We start from the raw sequence: 26,418 nt of genomic DNA on the forward strand, positions 1-26,418 counted from the left end.
GAACCTGGTCCGAGCCCCACGAGTCACCCCTCCTTGGATTGCCCTAGGTTTCTAGTTTTCAGAAATGCACAGGTTTGGTAGGTTTCCCTAGGTGCCGGCTGAGCTAGAGGCCAAAATCTACAGGTAGGCACTTCTCAAAAAACACCTCTGTTTTCTTCAAAAAATTTGGATGTGTCCACGTTGCGCTTTGGGGCGTTTCCTGTCGCGGGCGCTAGGCCTACCCACACAAGTGAGGTATCATTTTTATCGGGAGACTTGGGGGAACGCTGGGTGGAAGAAAATTTGTGGCTCCTCTCAGATTCCAGAACTTTCTGTCACCGAAATGTGAGGAAAACTTGTTTTTTTAGCCACTTTTTGAGGTTTGCAAAGGATTCTGGGTAACAGAACCTGGTCCGAGCCCCGCGAGTCACCCCTCCTTGGATTGCCCTAGGTCTCTAGTTTTCAGAAATGCACAGGTTTGGTAGGTTTCCCTAGGTGCCGGCTGAGCTAGAGGCCAAAATCTACAGGTAGGCACTTCTCAAAAAACACCTCTGTTTTCTTCCAAAAATTTTGATGTGTCCACGTTGCGCTTTGGGGCGTTTCCTGTCGCGGGCGCTAGGCCTACCCACACAAGTGAGGTATCATTTTTATCGGGAGACTTGGGGGAACGCCGGGTGGAAGGAAATTTGTGGCTCCTCTCAGATTCCAGAACTTTCTGTCACCGAAATGTGAGGAAAACTTGTTTTTTTAGCCACTTTTTGAGGTTTGCAAAGGATTCTGGGTAACAGAACCTGGTCCGAGCCCCGCGAGTCACCCCTCCTTGGATTGCCCTAGGTTTCTAGTTTTCAGAAATGCACAGGTTTGGTAGGTTTCCCTAGGTGCCGGCTGAGCTAGAGGCCAAAATCTACAGGTAGGCACTTCTCAAAAAACACCTCTGTTTTCTTCCAAAAATGTTGATGTGTCCACGTTGCGCTTTGGGGCGTTTCCTGTCGCGGGCGCTAGGCCTACCCACACAAGTGAGGTATCATTTTTATCGGGAGACTTGGGGGAACGCCGGGTGGAAGGAAATTTGTGGCTCCTCTCAGATTCCAGAACTTTCTGTCACCGAAATGTGAGGAAAACTTGTTTTTTTAGCCACTTTTTGAGGTTTGCAAAGGATTCTGGGTAACAGAACCTGGTCCGAGCCCCGCAAGTCACCCCTCCTTGGATTCCCCTAGGTCTCTAGTTTTCAGAAATGCACAGGTTTGGTAGGTTTCCCTATGTGCCGGCTGAGCTAGAGGCCAAAATCTACAGGTAGGCACTTTGGAAAAAACAGCTGTGTTTTCTATAAAAAAAATAGGATGTGTCCATGTTGTGTTTTGGGGCATTTCCTGTCGCGGGCAATAGGCCTACCCACACAAGTGAGGTATCATTTTTATCGGGAGACTTGGGGGAACACAGAATAGCAAAACAAGTGTTATTGCCCCTTATCTTTCTCTACATTTTTTCCTTCCAAATATAAGAGAGTGTGTAAAAAAGACGTCTATTTGAGAAATGCCCTGCAATTCACATGCTAGTATGGGCACCTCGGAATTCAGCGATGTGCAAATAACCACTGCTCCTCAAAACCTTATCTTGATCCCATTTTGGAAATGCAAAGGTTTTCTTGATACCTCTTTTTCACTCTTCATATTTCAGCAAATGAATTGCTGTATACCCAGTATAGAATGAAAACCAACTGCAGGGTGCAGCTCATTTATTGGCTCTGGGTACCTAGGGTTCTTGATGAACCTACAAGCCCTTTATATCCCCGCAACCAGAAGAGTCCAGCAGACAAAACGGTATATTGCTTTCAGAAATCTGACATCGCAGGAAAAAGTTACAGAGTAAAACATAAAGAAAAATGGCTGTTGTTTTCAGCTCAATTTCAATATTTTTTTATTTCAGCTGTTATTTTCTGTAGGAAAACCTTGTAGGATCTACACAAATGACCCCTTGCTGAATTCAGAATGTTGTCTAGTTTTCATAAATGTTTAGCATTCCGGGATCCAGCATTGGTTTCACACCCATTCCTGTCACTAACTGGAAGGAGGCTGAAAGCACCAAATATAGTAGAAATGGGGTATGTCCCAGTAAAATGCCAAATTTGTGTTGAAAAATTTGGTTTTCTGATTCAAGTCTGCCCGTTCCTGAAAGGTGGGAAGATAGTGATTTCAGCACCAGAAACCCTTTGTTGATGGCATATTCAGGGAAAAAACCACAAGCCTTCTTCGGCAGCCCTTTTTTCCCATTTTTTTGGAAAAAACTAAATTTTCACTGTATTTTGGCTATTTTCTTGGTCTCCTCCAGGGGAAACCACCAACTCTGGGTACCATTAGAATCCCTAGGATGTTGGAAAAAAAGGACGCAAATTTGGCGTGGTTAGCTTATGTGGACAAAAAGTTATGAAGCCCTAAGCGTGAACTACCCCAAATAGCCAAAAAAGGGCTCAGCACTGGGGGGGGGGAAAGGCCCAGCAGCTAAGGGGTTAAGGAAGACAATGTTCTTTTCACAGTGAAACCTCAGTTACTTATCATTATTTGCCCTGGAGTAAATTCTGAAAATGGTAGGCGAGGTTCTTCAAGCGGTTCTATATATGCTTATGCTCCTAAGTGACTTCTTTTTTGTTTACTGATGAGTGGCTTGAGATTTGCCCCAGTGTTGATCTTAGTAAATGAGGTAACTGCAATATGTTCTAGGCATATTCTAATGTCCTTCCGAGAAAATCCTTAATTACTGTTTAAACTCAATACGTCCCCTGAGCAACCTGAACAGATGTTTGTTATACTATAATCATCAAAACCAACAGTAATCAGCGGCTTTTGACCAATGAAAATACCAGTTGATGCCATACCTGCGGTTTAGCAAAGGGATGCATGTCTTTCTGCCACACTGAATCTTTCCCTCACATGTATTTCACTCTGGACCCAGACTCCATTCTTGGCAAAGAAATCAACAACCGCTCTGTCACAAAAGAGTTCATACAATACTTCCTAAAGCCACCTCTGAAACATGTATCTCTTAATCCAAATGTGCTCATAAACTATATCCCTAAAATGCCCTACATCAGTCTTCCAAGTTTTCTCCCTCTCTACTCCACATCTTTTGATTGGGTCACTTGCCTCTTTGGCTCCTTGTACCACCCATATATCATTGACACCAAAAACATCTCCTTCACACTTCCCATTCCAGTCCCACCACTCTCTCAAACTAACCAACTGCCCAACTGTCAGGGCATTACTTCTTCAAATTTCGTTTTATCCATTCCTCATTAGCACTATCACTCGTTACAACCTACTCAATATATGCATTCTGAGTAAACTCCTAAACCTAGGGATGAATAGAAATTCCCTCCCTCTCCCATGACCACCCTCAAGTCTCACCTTCATCCAGGAATGAACATGCAGCTCAGATATTCTGTTTCCTCCAACATGTTTGTACATCTCCTAGATGATTGAGGCATGCCCCCACAGGTAATATTGGTGCATTCAACGCACAGTTCAATTACAAACATTCTCTATGATCAAATATTATTTTTCCAATCTCTAAGAAACTTTCTCGAGAGTTGCTAAGGTAACCTTGATAACCTTTTCTATAAATAGAGTATGACTGTAGTATCGAAACATTGATAACCATTTGCATAGAAAATGTAGGTCTGCAATAAGGAAACTGTATCAACATTTTTACAGATAGTGTATGATTGTAATAAGGAAACAATGATAAATGTTTCTACAAATAGAGTATGAGTTTAATCAAGAGACTGTGATAACTATTTCTGTAGATACTGTATGATTGTACCAAGGAAAGCTTTGTAACCATTTCCATAAATAGTGCATGACTGCTGTAAGGAATCCATGATAACGATTTGAATAGTTCATAATCATAATCCTTACCTTAGATATGTAGGTCAGCTGCAAAGATCCAACAGCTCCAGTTCCATCAGGCAGATTCTGCAAGAAAGTGGCATGCAGGTGAGAAACTCAAGAACTATTGCTCAATAATTCCAGGACCCAACTTTATCAGTAATTTTGATATGCATAATATGTAGTAATGGTGCACCAGACAGATCATCTAGTTGACAACTGCATCACTATGCTGAAGTTGTTCACAAACTACTGTAGACATTGCAATGTTGAACAGTGGTTGCTGTGGTGCTTAAAGTTCAAAACTATACCATCTGTGCTATAGTTTTAGATCACATTAAACTATTTTTATGGTCTCATCAAAACAGGCATGTCTCTCCTTACTGAAAAGATTTGTTTTAATGCCAAGAGGGCTGAAAATGTTGTTGACTGCAGAGCGCTGATTGAGGGATGAGTCTAATTCTTATCAAAGCATCTATGCTGACAAACAGCAGCACTTGATAATACTCTGATGAAATCCAATGTCACTTCTTGTGCCCTTGGAAGTAGACACAAAGAGTTAAATAAATGCAAGTTAAATCACATCAGAATAAAAAATAAAATGGTAACAAAAATCCTGGATAGCTATGTGGAAAAGTGAAATGTTCATGCACATCTTAAGATTGACCTTAGGCTTACATGTTTTATTTGTAAAAGTGCAGGTGTGGATATTGAAGGATAGGGCGAAGTATATCTAGACTGGATTGTGACCATACATAAAGGAAGTAATATGTGCATAGCCTACAACACTGTAAAGAAAAGCTTTAATTGGGCCCTAGTCCATAGTGGCCTCAGGAATGAAACATGCGGGATTCACACTTGTAGGGGTGGGAGGAAAAAAGGATGAGCACCATGAGACTTTGATTAAGTTGCTGGAAAAATGAGAACGAAATCCGTTATAGGGTAGACAAGTGATCCCTAGAGAGTTAAGAATGCTTAGTAAAACCAAGTTGTAAATGCCGTTGAAGGGAGATGACAAGTACAGCATCATTACAGTGGAGAATTTCTCTCAAAATATGAAACTGTTCGTCAATTACAAAATATGAATATTCAGGTCACCCCTGAAAACAACAATGATAATTTTTAAAGACCTAAGCCTTCAAATGAAAGCAAGGATACCAGTGAGAATTATGTACCATCCTAAACGTTACTGTAGAGGACACTTTATGAAGAAAAGGGTGACCTTATTAAGACTTGATTAACTCAAACTACCAATTCCAAACTGCGTTGATGTTTCATTTTCACAGTTTTTACATACGTTTAAGTAACACCAAATACCGAGAAGGCCGTGTTGCCCTCGTTAGAAGTTGCCTGGAGTAGTATCCATTGGGGAATACAACTTCAGGGCAACTACAGCATTTGTAGTTTCCCTGTACCTGGAATTTTTGGTTCTATAAATTCTGGACCCATAAATCAGAGGACAGGAGATGTTGGACCTCGCTAAAACATTGCTTCTAAGTAATGCCTGCTTGGTCTGTGCCATGAGCACATGATAATTTGGATTGTGTTTTGACTTACCCTGACTAGGATTGTGGTCCCTATTTGGACAAGGTTGTATACCTCGGCCAACTAGAGACCAAATTTCTAATAGGAATACTATCTACACTGATAGTGTTTTCTGCTCTCGAGGCCAGTAATTGTTGTTTCTACTTCAGTCAAAGTTATCCCTACTTCAAGAGCAGACATTTAATCAACTATCAGGCTATCCAATTAACCATAATCATCTTCCATTTGTAATCCACCCCAAGTAATAAAGTCACTAACCTGTTAGGTCCAGATAGAGGTTTCAATAATTTAAACCTGCGCTCAACCCTTGGTAGCTATGGCACAGGGGAGCAAAGCTTAACTTAAACAAAATGTGTAAAACATTTAGAAGTTCCAAAAAAGTTAAAAAGTCAAAAATACATGCAATAAAAATGTCACTTCAATTTATAAAAATAATTAAAATGTTAACAAACAAAATAACACAAACCTTACCAAAATCCAATATGGGGGACAAGAAATATGATTTTTTAAAGTTTTAAGAGAAAAAACACCTAGCAAAAGCTAAGCACCAGTAGAACTTACTGTTCTGAGACTGTGACCAAAGGTGTGGAGACAATTTCAGCCCAACCACAATAGAGTGCAGTCTGATATGCCAGGCAGGTGAGCCCCAGTCAACATTTGTATGTTTTGACTTATGGCCTGATTTAGATCTTGGCGGTCACACCACCTAGCTTCGTCTGCAGCGGACCCGAGAAGACCGCCAAGGCAACAGTCTCCCCCGCTGCATTTAGATATATTGCTGCTGAGCCAAAGACCACCACGATGGAGGGTTCTTCTGAGAAGTCAGGCAGGTGGGTTCCTGCTGGTAGTATTTAGATGTTACAGATGTTTAGATGGATAGGTGGTGTACTGCTGGTGGTTTTCTGATGGAGGGAGGACATCACTGGACCCAATGGACATGGACAATCCCAGTGGCCATGGATTACAGATAAGTCTCAAACACACATACTCACCCTTCACATATGCGTCCCCCTGCATAACACACAACACACCACATACAAGCCATTATCTATTGCCATTACACTACAACACCTACATGCCTCAAACTCACATACACATACATCCATCACACGACATACACACACTAGTGACACTTGTCCCACACATGGCACAACCACAACAACACACTCAGCTACACAAATACTCACACATACAAGCACAACTACAGACATCACGACAGAGACCACCACACTGCAACATGCGCCTGAGTTCTGCATGCAGCAACACAACACACATCCTACACAACATTGACGCCATTTGCAAGTGGCAAACATACTAAAACAACCACATCACCCACTACACCTTCATCCACCTCACCCAGCAAATCGCATTGCACACACATATACATATACTGATTAACATCAACAACTCAAGCACAACATGACAGGTACAGGTCCCCTTGCAATGTGCTCACATCAGCACACTTGACAAGTGTGAATGTACCGTCATTCTGGTACCAGCATTCATTTGGCAATGAATACTGGCACCACAATGACAGTAGTGTATGTGTTCAATATGTGTTTTGTACCAGTGTGTCCCCACCCGTGTCTGACCCACCCATGTCCCAACATATGCATGTTACAGTAATTCAAAAAGCATTAATGTAACATGTATATGTCTGCAAAGGTCCCATGTCCATGTGCAGTGAATCCTCCACAAAATACACAGCCTATGCAGGTTGCCTACCTTCGTGTCAAGGGACAGGGGGTCGTGCTGTTTCCACGGTCACGCAGCAATAGTGACGGAGGGTCCTGTCCAGTCGTGTCCAGCCAGAAACGGAAGTTGAATTGGGAGAAATGGTGAATTTTCACCCTCTTTCTACCTCAATCCGCCAAATCAGAAGTCGAGGTTGGACTGCCACTTTTTGCTTGGTGGTATGGCACATCCAAATCTGCTCAGTGGTTAAGTGTGGCTGGAGCCAGCCACTCTTTCATATGGCGCCGTGGCGGCGGATGGGATTCCTTGGTAGAGTAGGCTGGACTTGAGAGGGTTAAAGCCTATGGAACTGTCAACATCTAAATACGGCGGGCGGACCATCATGGCAGCAGATGGGTTCTCAGTCAGAAAACCAATGGCAGTACCTTTACTGCCAACATGTAAATTAGGCCCTTAGCTCTAAAATGGAAATTAAAATCCTCCTGTGGGCATGGTTGCAGACTGTATCTGAGGAGAGTTTCTCAAACTCAGAAAGTTGTTGGACAAGGTCTCTCTGAAGCCATTGGGTTTGGCAGCAAAAGCTCCAAGCAAAAAAGTTAACATTTCACACCCAGAGAAGTCCTCTTGTTGGGCAGATACTTTTTGCACCCGCCCCAAGGTAAGATTTATTTGTTTGTACTCAGTCTCTTTTTTTGTAGCTCAGAATCCTCCAGGGGGGCCAGTCTGCAGGGTATGCCTTGAAAGGCCGCACCAACATCTAATAGGGTTGCTGCAAGGATGCTGCAGTTTTTTCAGCTGGCAAAAAGCACATAATCCCAAAGCTCTAGAAGAACAAAATTCATACTTTTTCAGATATTGTTGGAGAACATCAGCTGGTCATAGCTAGGGATCCCAAGACCTCAAGGACAGCATTTAGGGAACAGACTTTACTCCAGCATGTCAGACCAGGTCCATTTGCAACTGGTCAGATGGGCACACTTCAGGAAAAAGGCCTTTTGAAGCAGATTAAGTCCCTATACAGCAGGTCAGCCACTGACCCCTGGAGCCCACTTATTTTTCCTGGGTACAGGTAGGAGCAGTTCCAGCCCTTCACATCACCTCACAGGTCTCAAGTGGAAGATGCAGTCATTCTTCTTTTCTTCTACAGGTCCAGAAAGTGTTCTGAGGAGCTGGAGATGAGGTCCTTTTTGTACAGTTCAGTAGTCAGTGGTTGGGGACGACTCCTGGACACTCCATCATTAATGGGAAAAACATTCCCAGTGGAAATCCTACTTTCTTTTTCAGCACTTCCAGTTTGCTCTACTCCAAAGAATCCCATAGTGTTCCTTTCTCCTAACATTTCAAGTTAGGGGACCTTCCTCCTCTGTGCAGAATACTTCTGTCCACCCAGTGGTGTGGCCAGGTATATACACAGTCCCCTCCCACTCCACACAGGTTCAGGGGTGTCTTTCCTCCCAATGGGCCCAAAGCCAGCCTGACTAAAGAGAGCCTGGGCAACAAAGGTTTTGTCCTTCCCAAGCCTCGCATTAGACTAAACTATGAATGGGCAGGCTTTACCTCTGTCTCGTTCAAATTCATGAAGATCCTGGAACCTCCAAAGCTGCCCTTCCTGAACGGCTCATCCTGTCACCAGGCCTAAACCATTGTCTCTGCTCTGGGAGCAGCTTTCACACCTCACTAAGGTCAAGGACTAGCAGGGCAGATGCTGTCAGGCTAATGCATATTAGCGTCCATAAGCTTTATGCAAGGAAAAGTGAACTTTCTAAAAGTTACTTTTCCTAAATATGTGTTAAAAATCTAACTTCAGCACTGAATTGTTTTGTTAATAAATAGTAAAATTAGTGGTTGAACTGTATCTCTAGCTTGACACAAACCTGCGACAGCAGAATCAATATTTTAATCTGCACTCTAGTTTTTCTCACAAGGCAGCTGAGGCCTTCAATGGTGAAAACAGCTTTTGGGGCTTGTCACTGGTGGGGCATGCACCCTTAAAATCTATTCCCAATACCCTGTTGGCTGCAAGGTCTACATAGTGGTGACTTATTTATATTTAAAAGGAAGATTTCCCCCCTGTTAAAGGGGTTATTTTGACAGGTTGGAGTGCACATTTAAACTGTAGACTTCAGGAAACAATGATAGTGCAGAGGCATGTTTTCCTTCGTCACACTAGTGGATAGTACAGTAAGTGCTGCAGTCCACAGCTGACATTTACCTTCCTGTGCCATGCCATGGGTGTAGTTTCTACCCAGTATACTATTAAGAGTAAGAGTTACATATGCCAATCAAAATGTAGAAAATTTTTACATGTTTTAGGTGGCAACTGAACACCAGTGACTTAGTGTGCAGAGTCTAAAAGCGAGTAATAGAATTCAGCAAAAATGGGAGTGATCATGCTAAAAGGGTATTTTCTCACATGATTTATACTTCTCCCGATTCAAACACTGATAATATCATTGAAACATTGCAGTAATCTGTTCCGTCCCTCATGCAAAATATTTTTTCTAATCATATAACGCAAGTTTCTATTTCTCTCTTTCTCATGTGCATTGCTAACATTCGCAACAGTGATTGCTAACCAGTGCTAAAGTGCTTGTGCTCGTCTTTAAACATGGTGAAATTGGCATACACCCAATTACAACAATTACTTAGAAGTCACTAGTAAAGTAGTACTTCAGGTACCCAGAGCCTGTAAATGAAATGCGTATAGTGGGCCTGCAGCACTCAGTTGTGCCACTCACTTCATTAGTCCATTAAACAAGTCTCAGACATGCCTTTGTAACTTGTGTCTGTAGTTGTAAGCTGCCATTTTTACCTGGCAACATAAACCTTTTGCCAGGCCTAAACCTTTTTTTTTAATACAAATAAGTCACCCGTATTGTAAGACCAAAACAGCTCATTCACCATTAAAGAGGGATTTAAATTACAATTCTTTACACATCAAACTCAACATTAGTACCTGCTCCCAATTGAAAGTTAGCACTTATTAAATGTACTATGGTAGCCCCAAGCTATCCTATGGAAAAGGTAGGCCTTGCAATAGTGAAAAACAAATTTAAGAATTTCTCACTACCTGGACATGTAAAACCCAAACGAACATGTGCAATGTGTTAAATACACTGCACTCTGCCCTATAGGCTGCTTAGGGCCTACCCTAGGGGTGACATATACGTATTAAAAAGGAAGGTTTAGGCCTGGCTCAAGGTTTTGTGCCAGGTTGAATGGCAGTTAAAAACTGCACGCACAGGCTGCAATGGCATGCTTTAGACATGTTTATATGGCTACTTATGTTGGTGGCACAATTAGTGCTGGGGCCCACTACCAGAATCTAATTTACATGCCCTGGGTACATGTAGTACCACTTTACTCAGGACTTGCAAGTAAAATCAATGTACCAATTGGGTGTAAGCCAATTTTACTATGTTTAAAGCGGAGAGCACTGGTTAGCAGTGGCAAAGTATGCAGAGCCAAAATAAACAGGTTCAGAAAACTGGAAGGTGGAGGCAAAAACTTTGGGAATGACCCTGATGAAAGGGCCAAGGCGAACACTGTCAAGGGCCAGGGTGTGGCTAAAAATAGAACTTTGCCCAAACAGTTAGATCCAGTTGTGATTTAGGAATATGTGACAACAATACCTCAGATTTTCTGGAGAATCAGAAGCCGCTTCTTAAACTTTCTGGAGTTAAATATCCAAAAATACTAAAACCACATGCTTTTGCAGTGGTAGGTTTAAAGAGTTATGTACTTGGGGTAAAACCCTGCTCTAATTACGTAATATTATTTGGGTCTGAAAGGGACCCCTCTAAGGAATTGGTAGTTACGTTCATGAGCTTCAGAGAAGAAAGCAAACTGCACACCCTGGGTTTTAAAAAGTGTAAAACTGCCTTCCAAAGATGTTACCATTGTCTGGCTGGTATACCAAGACAACGTTATCCTAAGTGTAATTTACGCTGCAGTTGTTTTTGGCAAACAGGGGACAACGTGCCTGGATGTTCTTTATCATAATTGTTGAAGAACGTCATTGCAAGCACACCAAATCCACTCCACTGGTTAAGATTCCTGTAGATATTGGCCAAAATGGACCATGAAGACTAGCGGATCATGCGTGACGACTAGCGGATTATACTTCATTGCTGTATTTCCTTGAATACATATTCAAGAGGGCTTTGCATTATCTAATTTTAAATGTATGTGGGCACATACCCTTCAAAATCTTTACGAGGCTACTGGAATTAAGAGTCTCTCAATGACCTATTTGATTGAACATTCTCTTTGAAACACTGCACTAGTGATGCAGAGAATTCAATTGACAAATGTTTTGGTTACTGTTAAAGGTGATTTGCTTAATAAGGCCATCAGGGACATATCTGTGTTCCCACTTAATCATCATCATTAAGAATAACTTTATTCGATTATTTAAAACAATCATAAAAGTGTTGAAAATAATCTTTCCTAGCTCAAGTATTGCTCAAGATTGTGTAATGTTTGTATAATTACATAGTCTCGCAGGAGGGATTTTCTCAACTGCTTTTGTTCCCTGGAAGCCCGGCAATGGGTTATGAAAAGATAGCTGACCTTAGGAATATCAGCCTGGGTTAGGGAGGATGAAGATGCAAACATGTCCGCCCAGCCAATTAGTTTAGCCATGGAACTCACACACCTCACCAAGGGCAAGACCTGTCTCACGGCTCAAACAATCAGCAATAATCTCTCTATTTAGGGAGGTAGCCTGGTTTGCCGAGAGAGGAACCCAAAGAACCAAGGGGGCCACCCTGATCAGATCAGACACATATGGAAGGCCAAACTCCTCATGAAGAAGAAAATGTGGGATCATGAGAGGCACACCCAAGAGTCAACAACAAAAACAATTCTCCTATGCCTGAATCGGTGTGACATCCTGGGAACCCCATACCCTTGCACTGTATGTTAAGACCGACAAGCATTTTCACCACAAGATGTCCGAAAGGGGCTGTACAGGTTTGCTGCCCACTCTTTTGGAGAAATCAAACAGTGCACCCACAAAGTGGCTGAAGAAAAGGTACCGGTTAGCGATATAGGGTAACTATGAAGATTTCGGATCAAATACGAACCCAGGTGTGGGAAATCTGAGACCCGTTTGATGTGCCTACCTTTGAATCAGAATGAGTCTTCCTTCCCTGCTTTCGAGCTACATACCATATATTTAGGGCCTGATTTAGAACTTGTGGATGGGTTATTCTGTCACAACGGTAACAGATATCTCGTCTGCCGAAATTTAAGTCCCATAGCATATAATGGGATTTAGATGTCAGCGGATGGGATATTCGTCACCATGGTGACGGCGTAACCAGTCGACCGAGGTCAAAATCAGGCTCTTAGTCTTAGCAGTATTGGTGTCCGGTCTAATCTATCCATAAAAGTGACAAAACTGCTACTCAAGGCCCTCCGGCCATTTGGGGTGCAAGACATTAACACAGCATCATCTGCATAAAGAAGTGCCGGAAAGGAGGTTGTCCTTATCATGGGCATGTCCTTCCCAGAAGCTACTAAAGAGGCATTTAACCCATTGGCGTATAATACAAATACAATTTGGGAGGCAGGACACAACCCTGACAGATACCTCGTTGTAATTCAAATGTCAGTACAAGTGTGACCACTAAATTAAAAAGTTGTTGTTTACTACTGTAATTTTGGCTACATCAATCATTGGTCTTATATTTAGTGTTGGAAGGTATTTGTCCTAAAAAAAAGAAGACATTTCTTAAACACCTGAGCCTGTTCTACTGATACAGCACACTGTCATTGTTTTTGCCACAGTGAACCTTTAAACATGTGCACCAGGGGCAAACAGGGGCAGTGTGCCCTATTACTAAGAATGTACTAGCCCCAGGGCAGCCATGAACTTGTACTGCCCTGGGATCAGTGCATTCAGTGAAATCTAGAGTGGCTGCTTCAAAGCCCTTCCATGTCTCACAGTGCAGGGGTCAAACCACCTGCACTTTGAAGAGAGATTAGAGAGCCCCCTTCAGGCAGATGCAGTTAGTGACTGCTAACGCCTGAAGGTGGTTTTCTATTGGGTCCATGGACCTGATTTCCCCCGTCCATAGGCCTGCCTTCAGGGGGTGCACTGTGAGTGCGCCACCTTTTTGTGTTGCACCGTTAGTGTGTCTCTTAAAGGCATGCTTACCTACTCTGCCCATGTCCATAATAAAGCTTGGGGGCAGATTCAATGAGATTCCCTCATTTGTATTTGCATTGGGCCACACCTCCATACAAATGAGGAAACGCCCGCTGAAGATAGCACGGGTGCTGCATGTGCACCAGCGCTATAAGTTTTTCAGAAAGGACTGCACAGGCATCTGAGGTCCCTTCAGTAACACCATAGTGCCCCAGGAACAAATAAAGCAGACACACAAGCCTGTTGCCTCCAAGGCAGTATCTGTAATATGTCCTCTGTTTATAGAAAAAGGTATTCATACAGTAAAGAAAGATTGTTTATTTATGGTCGTTTTAAAATTTAGCAGATAAGAAATTAACTAAGACAAATGGATAATTTAGCTGCTATCTGCATGGATGGGTACGGTATTAATACATACTCTGTTTTACAATGAATACAGTAGGTGAGGGATAGCTAAATTGTAACTTGGTATTTCTGTACAACAAGGCAGGTCTATATTTCATGGTTTGTGAGGTCGGCCCCAACAATATTTAGCAGCGATTAGAGAAGTGATATTTTAAACCAATAAGTTGTATGATTGTGTAACTTAACGCTTAAACAGTCGTCTGCATATTGGAAATAGTACTTAATTGATAAAAGTTTAGTTATTATGGATGCGTGAGTGCACTGGATTCCTTGAAAGAAATATGTTCAGCTGATGAACGTGGTAGATTAGCATAGTTATACCTTCAATGGACACAAGGGCACATCGTGCTTTAAGAGGAACTGAGCCCGATCAGAATATCTTTCTGAACATATTCTTTTGTCAAATGCACACATTTATACTAATGAATAAGGTGACGCTGAACATAAATATTGTTGTACAATTATAAAAAAAATTATGCGGCACAATGTTTACCTTTCAATGTTTTTGTTTTTTTTGGTAAATGATCTGTAATAAGGTTTCAAATGTATAGGGATAACATTAATTTGTAATGTTATGTGCAAGAACGTAACACGTTTTAGAACCTAAATACAAATGAAGTGTATTACTGCTCTCCTTTGACTGCGTGGTATTAGAATGGTTGAATATGTAAGGCCTATTCAAGGAACTGAATGCAGTTACTGAACTCGGGCACAGTATGCCACGGTAATCACCCTAAATCACCCAAAATACAATATTTTACATTACGCTTAGAAAGACTTGGCCTTTATTTCCCGAGGAAAGAGTGCAGCAGTTAAAATAAGACAGTCCAAACAAAACAAGACAATTCTATCAACCTCAGGGCACCAACCGTTATTGAAGTGCTGACCAGGTACGGTACAGTGGTTTGTCTATCATTATGAGTCTAGGTTTAGTGTTAACCTAAGGGCTGGATTGCAGATGACTGACTCGAACAGTCATTAGGGCTATCAACAATGAAATTGGGGTAGTTGAGGAAAAGATTGATGCAGTGCAACTGCTAACTAGGGAAACCCTGACTTGCCCGAGGTCACCATTTTGAGCATGACAATAGGCTTCGAGGAAGGGTTAGGTGACCTTACTGATAACCCAACATATGTGATCTCCAAAGGCACCTCAGTACACATGATAAATCCTTGTGTCATCCAAGACTCCCAAATTGACGCCATTGAAGGAACCCTGACTTCACTAGCCCACCTCAATTTAAAAGGAAACAAAATGGTGGCAGCTTCAAACACTTTGGAAAACCACAGGGAGGCGACCTGATATTCCTATAGCTAATCATAACGCCAGAGCTCCAATCTTTTCAGCTGCTCAAGTGGGGAACATCAATAAATATGATGCAAACGATTTGCAAACCAAACTCACTGACAATTGTTCTACGTTCTTCAAGAAACTAGAGACAATTTTCGTAAAGGAATTTAAGATCAATTTAAAGACCTTGATGATAAAATCCCTCTTCAATTCCAGGGCGTTCAAAAGCAGGATTGGCCTTTCTGTGCCTCCTGGCCTACAAACTATTCCTTGAGAGGAGATAACCCAAATGGAGCGATTAACACTACAGGGAGAGTGCCTGAAATTAGTGAACCAATGTTGGAGCTAACTTACAACAGCAATTACTCCACGCCTAATAGGAGGATTCAAAATAAAATAACTCTGCCAGCTAAACCAAGTCACAGCAGGGATAGAATAACCCATGAAAGGAGTAAGATCCAACTTCACTTGCCACCTGACTGAAACACCTTATCTCATTGTTTTAGAGGCAGTTCGACCGCTGGACACCGATAAGAGAGAAGACTGGTTGGACTTTAAACATAAGGTGGTTCATTGGTTAGGAAAACAATCTGGTGGCCTAATGACCTGTCTGCTGAAATTCTCACAGTAAGAAAGGTTGGCTGGGTTGGTTATGAACCTAAATACTCAGATGATGATTGGGTGTGTTATTAACTTTAAAAGGCCATTGATGGCAAGAAACCTATTACAGCGCTTGAACCACCCGGCTCATTTACCAGGAAGAGTTCAGGCCCACTCACTGGGATGTTTTTACCGGCCACACCATAAGAATTTTCAATCTGGTTCTGATTCTGCTCAAGGTCCCTGTTTGAGGAGAAGCAATCAGGTTGTATACAATATTGAAACAAACAAAAAAATGCTTTGCGCACCTCTAAGTTGTGCAAGACATTGAGTGACTTCCATCTCAAGATCACCCCAAGGCTTACCATATCCCACCAACTTTATGCAGATGTGATGCAAGAGGGGATTTCAGGGACCTGATTGAACCATTAGTCCCGTCCATTTGAACGACTGAGTCTTCTTATCCAGGAGCCTTAGACTCCTGTCATGGAATTTAGAAGGAGTTTACTCTGAATTGTTAAATGCAGATTGGTTGGTGTTTTTTGGGTGACTACCACCTAATAGCTGTCAAGAGACTTCAATGATGGATGATTTTTGTATCAATGAATTTCATATTTACCTGGCTACTACTTCCTCAGAAGGCAAATCTAATGTGGGCACTGGCAGTCTTTATTTCTGTCAAACATTCCTGTGTTAATGTGGAAGTACTTTGCTATATTACTTTGTTATATATAGTACACGCAGCGACTTTGGCATGGCACACAATAAGTGTGCCATGTTGTGTTTTCATTCAGGGCGTGCACCCTGACTTGCAGTCTGTGATGGCAGGTTGTGTACAATTTGTGTGTGGGTCCCTTAGGGTAGCATAAGATATGCTGCAGTCTATAGGAAACCTCTATAGTACCTATGGCCTAGGTATCAGGGGTACCATTCACTAGGGACGTACAGGGGTGCTAAAGTCCTGTGCCAACTGTACAACAATCACACATACCCTGTTCTTAAGGAAGGAGCACTGGCACTGAGGTCTGATTGGCAGGCATCAGTGCACTGTCAGAGTCAAAACCCAGCATCTAGTAGTTCTAAGGGGCAACAAGTGGGGTGACATCTACAAAGAAGTCCAGTTTCCTACACAACTCAAGACAGCCCTCAAATCACTTCCAAAAATAATAAGGTCATTAAACATGCCCACCAGGCCTATAAGGCTACCTTGTAGACTCAGAAAGATGAGATTACGACAATCAGATAAGACCCTGAAGCTGCAGGGAGTGCTAAGGACAGCAGAATATTCTGGGAAGTTGTGAGACATTCCTTTTTATAGACTATTGTTAGAAATGGGGTCTTTGGTTGGCAGTCAGGGTACCCCCTGTCCAAGCAAGGACCCTCACTCTAGTCAAGGTAAAGGAGAATTACCCTTAGTTAACCCCCGCATACCCCCTTGGTAGCTTGGCACAAGCAGGCAGGCTTAACTCCAGAGTCTAGGTGTAAAATATTTGTACCAACACACACAGTAACTCAGTTGAAACACTACAAAATAACAACACAGGTTTAGAAAAATAGGAAATATTTATCTAAACGAAACAAGACCAAAACGACAAAAATCCAAAATACACAAGTCAAGTTAATAATAAAAAAGCAAGAAAAAGTCTTAAATCCTTGAGAAAACAGTAAAAGCACTGTTAGCGTTGAAAAGCACCTGGGTAGCGTCAAAATAACACGCATGGGCGAGTGTGCGTCAAAAAAGCTTAGCGATGCATCGATTTCTCACCCGCAAGCAAGACTGTGCATCGTTTCTCCTCCTGCGATCACGTCGGCATGCATAGTTTTTCCTCTCCGCAGGACAGTGATGTGTTGTTTTTCCGCACCCAGCTATGTTGCGTCGAAAATCCGGCTGCACGGTATCAGGAAACCACACTGTGTGGGTTGCGACATTATCAGCCTCCGGCAGCGGGTGTTGTGCGTCATTTCTTCAACTGCGTGCGTCGAATTTTCCAGCCACAATGCAAGTTGAGCGTCGATTTTTAACCGCAAAGCCAGTGGTGCGTCGTTTCTCAGCCGCGCCTCGGAAGGGGCGTTGAAATTTCCCCCGCACAGCGGTCTGCGCATGGATTTTCAGTCTTGGTCTGCCAGCTTCTCCTTTCAAGGCCCCAGGAACTGGATAGGGCACCACTTAGCAGGGCAGGAGTCTCAGCAGAGCCCAGGTGCTGGCAGGAGAAGTCTTTGATGGCCCTGAGACTTCAACAACAGGAGGCAAGCTCAAGACAAGCCCTTGGAGATTTCTTCACAAGCAGGAATGCACAACAAAGTCCAGTTTTTGTCCCCTTGCACAGGCAGAAGCAGCAACTGCAGGATAGCTCCACAAAGAAAAGTCACAGGCAGGGCAGCACTTCTCCTCAGCTCTTATCCAGGCAGAGGTTCCTCTTGATGTCAAGAAGTGATCTAATTTTCAGGGCTTTGGGTACCCTTCTTATACCCAGTTCTGCCTTTGATGTAGGCCCACTTCAAAGGGAAGTCTCTCTTGTTGGTGAAATCCTGCCTTGCCCAGGCCAGGCCCCAGACACACACGAGGGGGGGTTGGAGACTGCATTGTGTGAGGGCAGGCACAGCCCTATCAGGTGTAAGTGACCACTCCTTCCCTCCCTCCTAGCATAGATGGCTCATCAGGATATGCAGGCTACACCCCATCTCCCTTTGTGTCAGTGTCTAGAGAGAGGTGCAAACAGCTCAACTGTCAAACTGACCAAGACAGGGAATCCACAAACAGGAAGAAACTCAGAATGGTTTAAGCACTTAAAATGCCCACTTTCTAAAAGTGGCATTTTCAAACACACAATCTCAAAACCAACTTTACTAAAAGATGTATTTTTAAATTGTGAGTTCAGAGACACCAAACTTCACATGTCTATCTACTCCCAAAGGGAATCTACACTTTAATCATTTTTAAAGGTAGCCCGCATGTTAACCTATGAGAGAGATAGGCCTTGCAACAATGAAAAACAAATTTAGCAGTATTTCACTGTCAGCACATATAAAAACATTAGTACATGTCTTACCTTAAACATACACCACACCCTGCCCATGGGGCTACCTAGGGCTTACCTTAGGGGTGTCTTACATGTAAGAAAATGGAAGGTTTAGGCCTGGCAAGTGGGTACACTTTCCAAGTCGAATTGGCAGTTTAAAACTGCACACACAGGCACCGACACTGCAGTGGCAGACCTGAGCCATGTTTACAGGGCTACTAATGTGGGTGGTACAACCAGTGCTGCAGATCCACTAGTAGCATTTGATTTACAGGCCCTGGGCACCTCTAGTGCACTGTCCTAGGGACTTACCAGTAAATCAAATATGCCAATCATGGAAATCCTATTACACATACATGTTACATAGGAGCACTTGCACTTTAGCACTGGATAGCAGTGGTAAAGTGCCCAGAGTAACAAAAACAGCAAAAACAGACTCCAGCACACATCAACAACCTGGAAAACAGAGGCAAAAAGTTAAGGGAGACCACGCCAAGGATTAAAAGTCTAACAACTATGCTGTCCCAAAGGTTGAATGTCCAACCACTGGGACCTACAAATAGGCAATTATAGTACCCACCTTATAACTTTAACACTGTTCACCAAATTTGCATTGCCCATTTACAATAACATTCCCAATGTAAAACCCATTTATCCAGCCCTTGGTAGTACTTAAAACTGTGTATAAAACAGCAAATCGCGCAGAATTATTGCCCATATAATGCAATCTTCACACATGAATAATCTCAGATCGGGATTTTATGAGTCAGGACCTGTGACCTCTGGGCACTGATTCCACTTTTTGGACTTCTGAAGGACAGTTAAGTGTACAAGGCTTGTGAAGAAGGCTTTTCAGATACATGAAATTAATAGGTGGTAGGTGGGCCTGTGTTAGACAGGGGCTTCCCAATGCTACACTGCACAACTGAAAGGCAAATGTGATTAGAAAAGGAAGGATTATTCAGAATGTTTCTGTTAATTTAAGGTAATGGCAAATAAGAAAATGTCTTGCAGAAAAAATATCAAGATGGCAGAAATGTATACTGCAGAACCAGTCAAAGAAAAATAAGTATTTTCTGCTAGATACAAGTAAAGGAATTTAAAAATAAAATAGCAGAGATGCAAAAAGTCATCGTGCAAGAATGGATACCACACTTCAGTGCAGAATTTTGCGATCCAACAATTTCCATCAGGAGACTGAAAGGCGAACTAAATTGGAATGAAAATACACTTTCCATTGAGCTCAGTCGACAGTCAGAATTTGGCAAAGAGTAGAAAGATGATGGAGAAACGCTCCCTCCCCCAACCTTATTATCAACAGTTTTTCGATTGCGTTCTGCACCCTGTGGCATTAGAGCAATTTACACAAAATTGGATTCATACATATGATATCTAATCGAAAAGAAGTTAAGGACCTCCAGAACAGCAAATCTACATATGAAATAAGTCAAAGCGAGTACTTTGGAGCTGTTTGTGACAGATACACAGGGTAACAAAGGAAACCTTCACTAACTTTGCCAAAAAGATCATCTTTTCAGATCTCTGACACACGCATTTTAAAGTCCCCATTGATAAGGAGCCCACATGGCTGGGAACCCAAAGCAGCACTGGCACATTTTGTAAGTCCAGCCCCTACAGGGTGAATAGCGAGTGAGTCTGACCATTACAATGGAGTTTGGGGGTACCCCTCTACTCAAGACAATGTGGGAAAAATCATTCATTATATATTCATTATATATTCAATTGTATTCATTTTTAAAGCATAGTAAATGATGACCTTACAGTGCACCAGGATATTGTAATCTTTATTGGGGCTCCTCAATGATTCCCTCACCATCAACCTCTAATAGTACCTCTCATCTCTCCATAGTTCCACCGTCACATGCATTTCATGTGGATCATAGCGCCTCTCTTACCAGCGTAGGGTATAGGAGCACTTTACATCTCACACACACAAAGACAATTAATCATGCATGTGTAAATCAGTGTTATAGTAAATGTTACATAAGACAAAACGGACTACAAGCTGTAGGATTCACATCTCATCCATACTAGTAGGGAGTTTTTCAAAGTGCTTGGTCTGGGCAAGCATAAACTCAGGATTCAGAACGTAAAACAGTGGTTAGGGCTGATTTTATGAATAACAATTTATTTCTACCCAAACAAACCCTTTTTTACTAAATTAGAATAAAATACTAGGGAAAACATAACTTTATAACCTGTGCCATGCAATTTGCATGCAGCGCATTGATTGTGGTTTAGTTAGTGCACAGTAACAAAAGATCTCTGTGACAAAAGCAGTACCCCAGTGAGGACTGCACATAAAATACTGTTCTGTGATCTGCACAGTACAGATTCTGTGCAGCTGCATGTTAACCATCTGCGCTACCTTAGCTGAGTCAAAACTGCCACTAGACAAAACTCCATCTCTCTCCAGCAGGTCATTAATTAACAAAATTGTCATGGCACTTCCTCTGTTGCCTGGAAACTGTTGGATATACAAGGAACTCTGAAGTGCTTTTAAAACTGCTGCACTGCTAGAAAACCAGCTCCCACTAACAAAAGTGCTCCCCCCCACGCGCCTTGTTTACAATGAAACACCTTATAAGGATATTAACCTAACTGATTTTGACAACAATCTGATCCATATCATGTTGCGGCTTTCAGAAGAATAAATGGCAGACCCCTACATGGTTTTCTTTATGACATGCTGACGGTTGGGTGTCATTCTGTAGGTTCCAAACATTCATACAATGTAAATACCCCTCCTCGTCTATGTAGACTTAGAGTCACTTACAAGGTTTGTGGATATCCTCAAAATCTGTCATCACTCTTTCCTTCATGAACCGCCATTGAACACTGCTGTGCAACCTTTCCCTAAACCTTATTTGACGTGTGAAGAAGCAGAAGTCAAAATGGATGCAGTCTATGCAATCGAAAGTCAAAGGTGATGTTGAGTGTCTTAAACTGCATGCCAGCTCAAGGCCGGACCTACTTCTCTAAACTGAGAGCATAATCTGCTTTAAAATCGATGACTCCCCGGGGAGTAACTTTAGTTGTAAAGTTATGTTTTATGTGACAAATGTTAAGAAAAACAATTGTATACATTACTGCCCCTGATGGCACTGTCATGTGATGACTTATTGCTAAGGTGAAAACTGCTGAAATGACTTTCTTTGCTATTCTCATGATGCCTCTCTCACCCAACTAAATATGAATCCAGTTGATAACACCCAAACTACAGAAGGTAGTTTTTCTGATAACATTTGTGAAATACATTCATTGGGGGCAGATGTTCACCCTCATGAAGAAGAGAGTTATACCTGTTTCACCTTAGGAAACAGGCCTTTGAGAAACACGTGAATATCTCTACTGAGGAGCTCCCCAGCGGATGAGGCCGGCCACAACTCAACCCCCGGATATATTATTAGCCAACATGTTTGTCTGCAACTATAAACTGGTAAAGATTTATTTCTTATCTGTATTACACTGATGATTTTTAGTTCTACTTTCGTTGGGGCAGATTATGTACAATTAAAAATTAATGCATGCATTTATATAATATATATTTTGGAACATCCAATTTGAATGTACGTAGTGTGGTACTTTTCAGGTAAGCATCAATGGGTGATAAACATATAGGCGGTCATTCTGACCGCGGCGGGCAGCGGTCGCCGCCCGCCATGCGGTTACCGCCGAATGGCCGCTCCGCGGTCAGGAGACGGCGGCGGCCATTCTGGCTTTCCCGCTGGGCCGGCGGGCGACCGCCAAAAGGCCGCCCGCCGGTCCAGCGGGAAAGCCCCTGCAACGAGGAAGCCGGCTCCGAATGGAGCCGGCGAAGTTGCAGGGGTGCGACGGGTGCAGTGGCACCCGTCGCGATTTTCACTGTCTGCAAAGCAGACAGTGAAAATCTGTATGTGGCCCTGTTAGGGGGCCCCTGCACTGCCCATGCCAGTGGCATGGGCAGTGCAGGGGCCCCCAGGGGCCCCACGACACCCGTTCCCGCCATCCTGGTTCTGGCGGTGAAAACCGCCAGAAACAGGCTGGCGGGAAGGGGATCGGAATCCCCATGGCGGCACTGAGGATTCCCTGGGCCAGGGGAAAACCGGCGGGAAACCGCCGGTTCCCCTTTTCTGACTGCGGCTTTACCGCCGCGGTCAGAATAGACCTGGAAGCACCGCCAGCCTGTTGGCGGTGCTTCCGCTGCCCTCCGCCCTGGCCGTCAGAGACCGCCAGGGTTGGAATGAGGGCCATAGTGTTGTTCTCTACAAAGCTGTTTATGTTAGAATCGGACAATAAATTTTAACACTTTAAATAAAGATGTCCTTGTGGATGGAAATCACACAACTTATTATGTTTCCTTGTATTTTTATAGTGTGCTAACACAGGAGTGACGCTCGATCTATGTTGCCTTATCTGGGGGCACTTGCTTGCAAGAGGTCAAGAGTGGCTGGATTGCTGTGCCTGCGACTGATGTCCTAGGTGGGAGGAGTCATGTGTGATACATGATGGCTGGTGATGTGTTACTTTCATGTTGCAACAGTCTTATCACTGGTGCTAAGTATGCATGTTAGCTCAGGTGGAGTCTTTTTACGAGGTTCCTTTGAATTACGATAGGGCCCGTAATGGTAGTCTCTGCCTGAGTGGAGTTATGAGACCTATGGGTGTAGTGTCGGGGGCCCTAGGCCCTCATGCTATTAATGAGGTGACACGGACACAGTAGTAGAGTTCACATAACTGGCCTTGGTTACGTGCATCCGGCCCTTTTTACTAGCAGGGTCACCTGACTAGTGACGCCTGTGATGGATGGGTGTGGGGTGAGTGTAGAAGCCAGCTCTCAGAGTGGCTGGTGGAAACGCTAGACTGTGTCCAGCAGGACACTACATCCCTCCCAACCTTTATTAAAAAAGCCAACAACTAAGTCCAACCTGTGGGAGGAAAAACATAAACACAAAAGAAAGAGAGTCTCTTCAGGCGGTCTGCCGGACATGCTGCATGGAACACGTACAGCTGGGTACTCAGCATCACGGCACACCTCCATTGTTTAACCAGACTGCTCTGGACACGAATGGCAGTGTTAATGATGTCCAGATACTTCAGTCGCCTGTCCATGATATCACAGTTCGTTTGGGGACTGTCGGTCCTGTTCCGCCTGGGCTCGCAGTGTTAGAGTCTATTTACACAGTTTGATGCTGGTGCATCAGGAGCAGTGGGGAGCCAACTTTAAGGATCTCTGGAAGGCATTCCGGCTCCATGGATGGCACACCTCCAAAGACTGTAGATGATCTGGATGAAGAAGCATCGTCCTTGAAGGCCTCAGTGCCCCCTGACGTCCATTGGTAGAGCAGCGTTAGGCCTCCATCTCGTGCCACAACTCTGTCTGACAGGCGTCTCCTCAAGGCTCTTTGGCAGGCTGCAACGGGACCGTGTGGACTGTGCCAGGCCTATAGCAGGCCAAGCCAAGGTACTGCTGAGGAACTGCCCACAGGACCACATCCCAGGCGTACATGAAACCACAAGGGTGGTTGTAGCAGTGTTGGCATGCTCAGGCCATCAGGACTCAGGTGCTCTGGCCTTAGTGCAATGGTCTTTGGGTGGCCAGTCTCTGTCTGTGACCTCTGTGCTTCCCGGTGCCTGTTGTGGAGCTGCCTCAGACATATCTCTCATGGCGGGATTCCTCTCTCACCAGAATTCCTTGGAGATCCTTGCCCCTGGATTGCCACGAGACCGCGTGGGCTGTGAAGGCCATTGGTAGACCACACCAAGCGGTCACTGCAGAACTATCAGTAGGGACAAGTCCATGCCTTGTGCATCCCCAAGGGTAGACAATCCAAATGCTGTGGTCTGCTCTCGTTGGCCGGTGTCTGGTTCAAGGGGGCCCATGGCAGGTGTTTGGGTGGTCAGCCTTCCATGGTGCCAGGGATGCCTTGTCAACTTTGAGTCTTGTTGCTGATATTGGCTCCATTCAGGTAATGCTGTGCTCCTCAGGTGTTTTGGGTGATGCACCTTGTAAAGATGATTATCTTGCTACATCTTGTAGCAGATCAACAGCTGGCAGTATCTTTCATGGTGAAAGAATGACTTAAGTGACTTTGTTGCCACTTGTGGTTCTTGCATAGCGTGTGCAGTTGGCATCAGGGATGCCATTGTAGCCAAGCAGCCAGTGACAGGACGGTCGAGCTGGTAAGCATGGGGCAGCATGGGGGAAGATCGCGGTTTTCGCATGCTGGCAGCTTACATTTGGTCCACCCTCAGAGCTGTCTCTAGTGACGTCTGTTCTTCCCGGTGGCTGGCTTTCTGTGATGGATGCCCTCTTGTCTGCTAGCAGGAATCCTCAGTCTTGTCGCTCTTCTCCCTTTCGCTTGCACACCTGTGGTCATGTTGATCTTCTGTGTGACAGGTCTGTCACAACCTTTCTCTCTTCACCCATTCAAGTCTTGGGATCGTGCCACGTACTTCTCTCATCTCCTCTTTCCCTCTGGATGTGGAGTTTGCGACCGGTCGCATGTTGCACCACATGGACTGTTCGTTGGCTTGTGCTGTACCTCAGCCGGTGCATCGTGTTCCGTTGCAGCCTCTCGCAGGCTGAGTCCTGTCAGAAGGACTTGATCCTTCCACTCCTCAGACCTCTCGCAGGCCAGGTCCATTCCAGGATCTTCTTGGTGGTCCGCTCCGTGAATGGCGGGTCACCGTTCTCTTATCAGCGTGTTCACTTGAGGGAGCTTCTCTTGCACCTCAAGACTGTCTTGTCGCAGTGCTCACTGCTGCTTCTGTTGGATTGGCAGAGTTGGTCAGTTCTGCTGACCTGCTGAACGATGGGCCAACGGTGCCCATCTTGTGCTGTGGTGTGGCACGCTGGCGCAGCTTCTTCTCCCTGGCGTTGCGTCACACTCTCAGGCGGCTCTGTCTGTCTCTCGGGCTCCTGCCCGTGTTGTCAGGTTTGCCGGTGCGGCCCTCTGAGCACCTCTGGCATTGTCCCTTCTTATAGGGGCACCCTTTTGCTGGTGCCTTACACACTTGCAGTTGCTTCTACCAGTGGTGCTGTTGACTGGCGCCGGGTGTGTCCACTCTTCTGACTCGCAGTGGTGTCCTTCACCGCTGGAGTCATGTGGTGCTGTCTTCCCTTTGGTGGTGGTGGTGGCGGCAGACGGCCGCTAGAGGTTGTGCATGCCACGCACGTCCTCCTTGTGCGGCATGCAGCCTCCATAGGATTTGCTGCTTGGCTGGGGCAGCTTTGGGCAGCAGCAGTCTCAGTTTGTTGTACAGGGGTTGCACGCATCTCTCCCAATGGCAGTCAATGTCTGGGGGTCTTGCAGCTACCTGCAAATCTCCTTGGTGCTGCAGGCCACTTCATCTGCCCAGCACACAGCCTCTCTGCTGAACAGGTGCCGTACCTCTGCTTTGCCACTAGATGGCACTGTGGCACTGTTTGCAGACCATGGCAGTCTTTCCACATACTTCGGGCCTCGTTGGTGCAGATGCCAGGGATTCCAGTCACTGGTGGCCGGGCTGCAACTCACCTCTCCTGGTGAGTTCAATTTTCACTTTTCTCTTCTGTTTTTTTTCATTGAGCCTTGCGCTCCCACGGCTATCTCCTGATGTTACTGTGTGGTGTGACACCATTGCGAGATGGCACTACAGCACAGGTTCCTTTTGGAGTAGCCCCTCCGATGCTGAGGGTTTCTCTTCCCCACCGCTGCTGGTATGACACAGGCTCCGAGGCCGACCGCTAGCACCTCCTTAAAAACAGTGCACAAGGTCCTCAACAGACAGTCAGCGGTCGCAGGGGCAGCCCTCTGATACTCTGATATTTCTCCCAGGTTGGGCAGACTCTCCCCTCCTCCCAGT

The 26,418-nt window shown here is 44.3% G+C and overlaps 1 protein-coding gene across 5 annotated transcripts in view; it reads right to left on the reverse strand.

Moving 5' to 3' along the window:
* The window catches only part of PLEKHA2 (pleckstrin homology domain containing A2), a 766,829-nt gene that overhangs the window by 316,322 nt on the left and 424,089 nt on the right, over positions 1–26,418 (reverse strand). For all 5 annotated transcript variants that reach the window (XM_069213872.1, XM_069213873.1, XM_069213875.1 and 2 more), the window contains one exon: positions 3,891–3,947. In XM_069213872.1, coding sequence (XP_069069973.1) covers positions 3,891–3,947 — 57 coding nt within the window. The remainder of the gene's footprint in view (positions 1–3,890; positions 3,948–26,418) is intronic.

This window comes from Pleurodeles waltl, chromosome 11 (genome assembly GCF_031143425.1).
Source record: "Pleurodeles waltl isolate 20211129_DDA chromosome 11, aPleWal1.hap1.20221129, whole genome shotgun sequence".
Lineage (NCBI taxonomy): Eukaryota > Metazoa > Chordata > Amphibia > Caudata > Salamandridae > Pleurodeles > Pleurodeles waltl.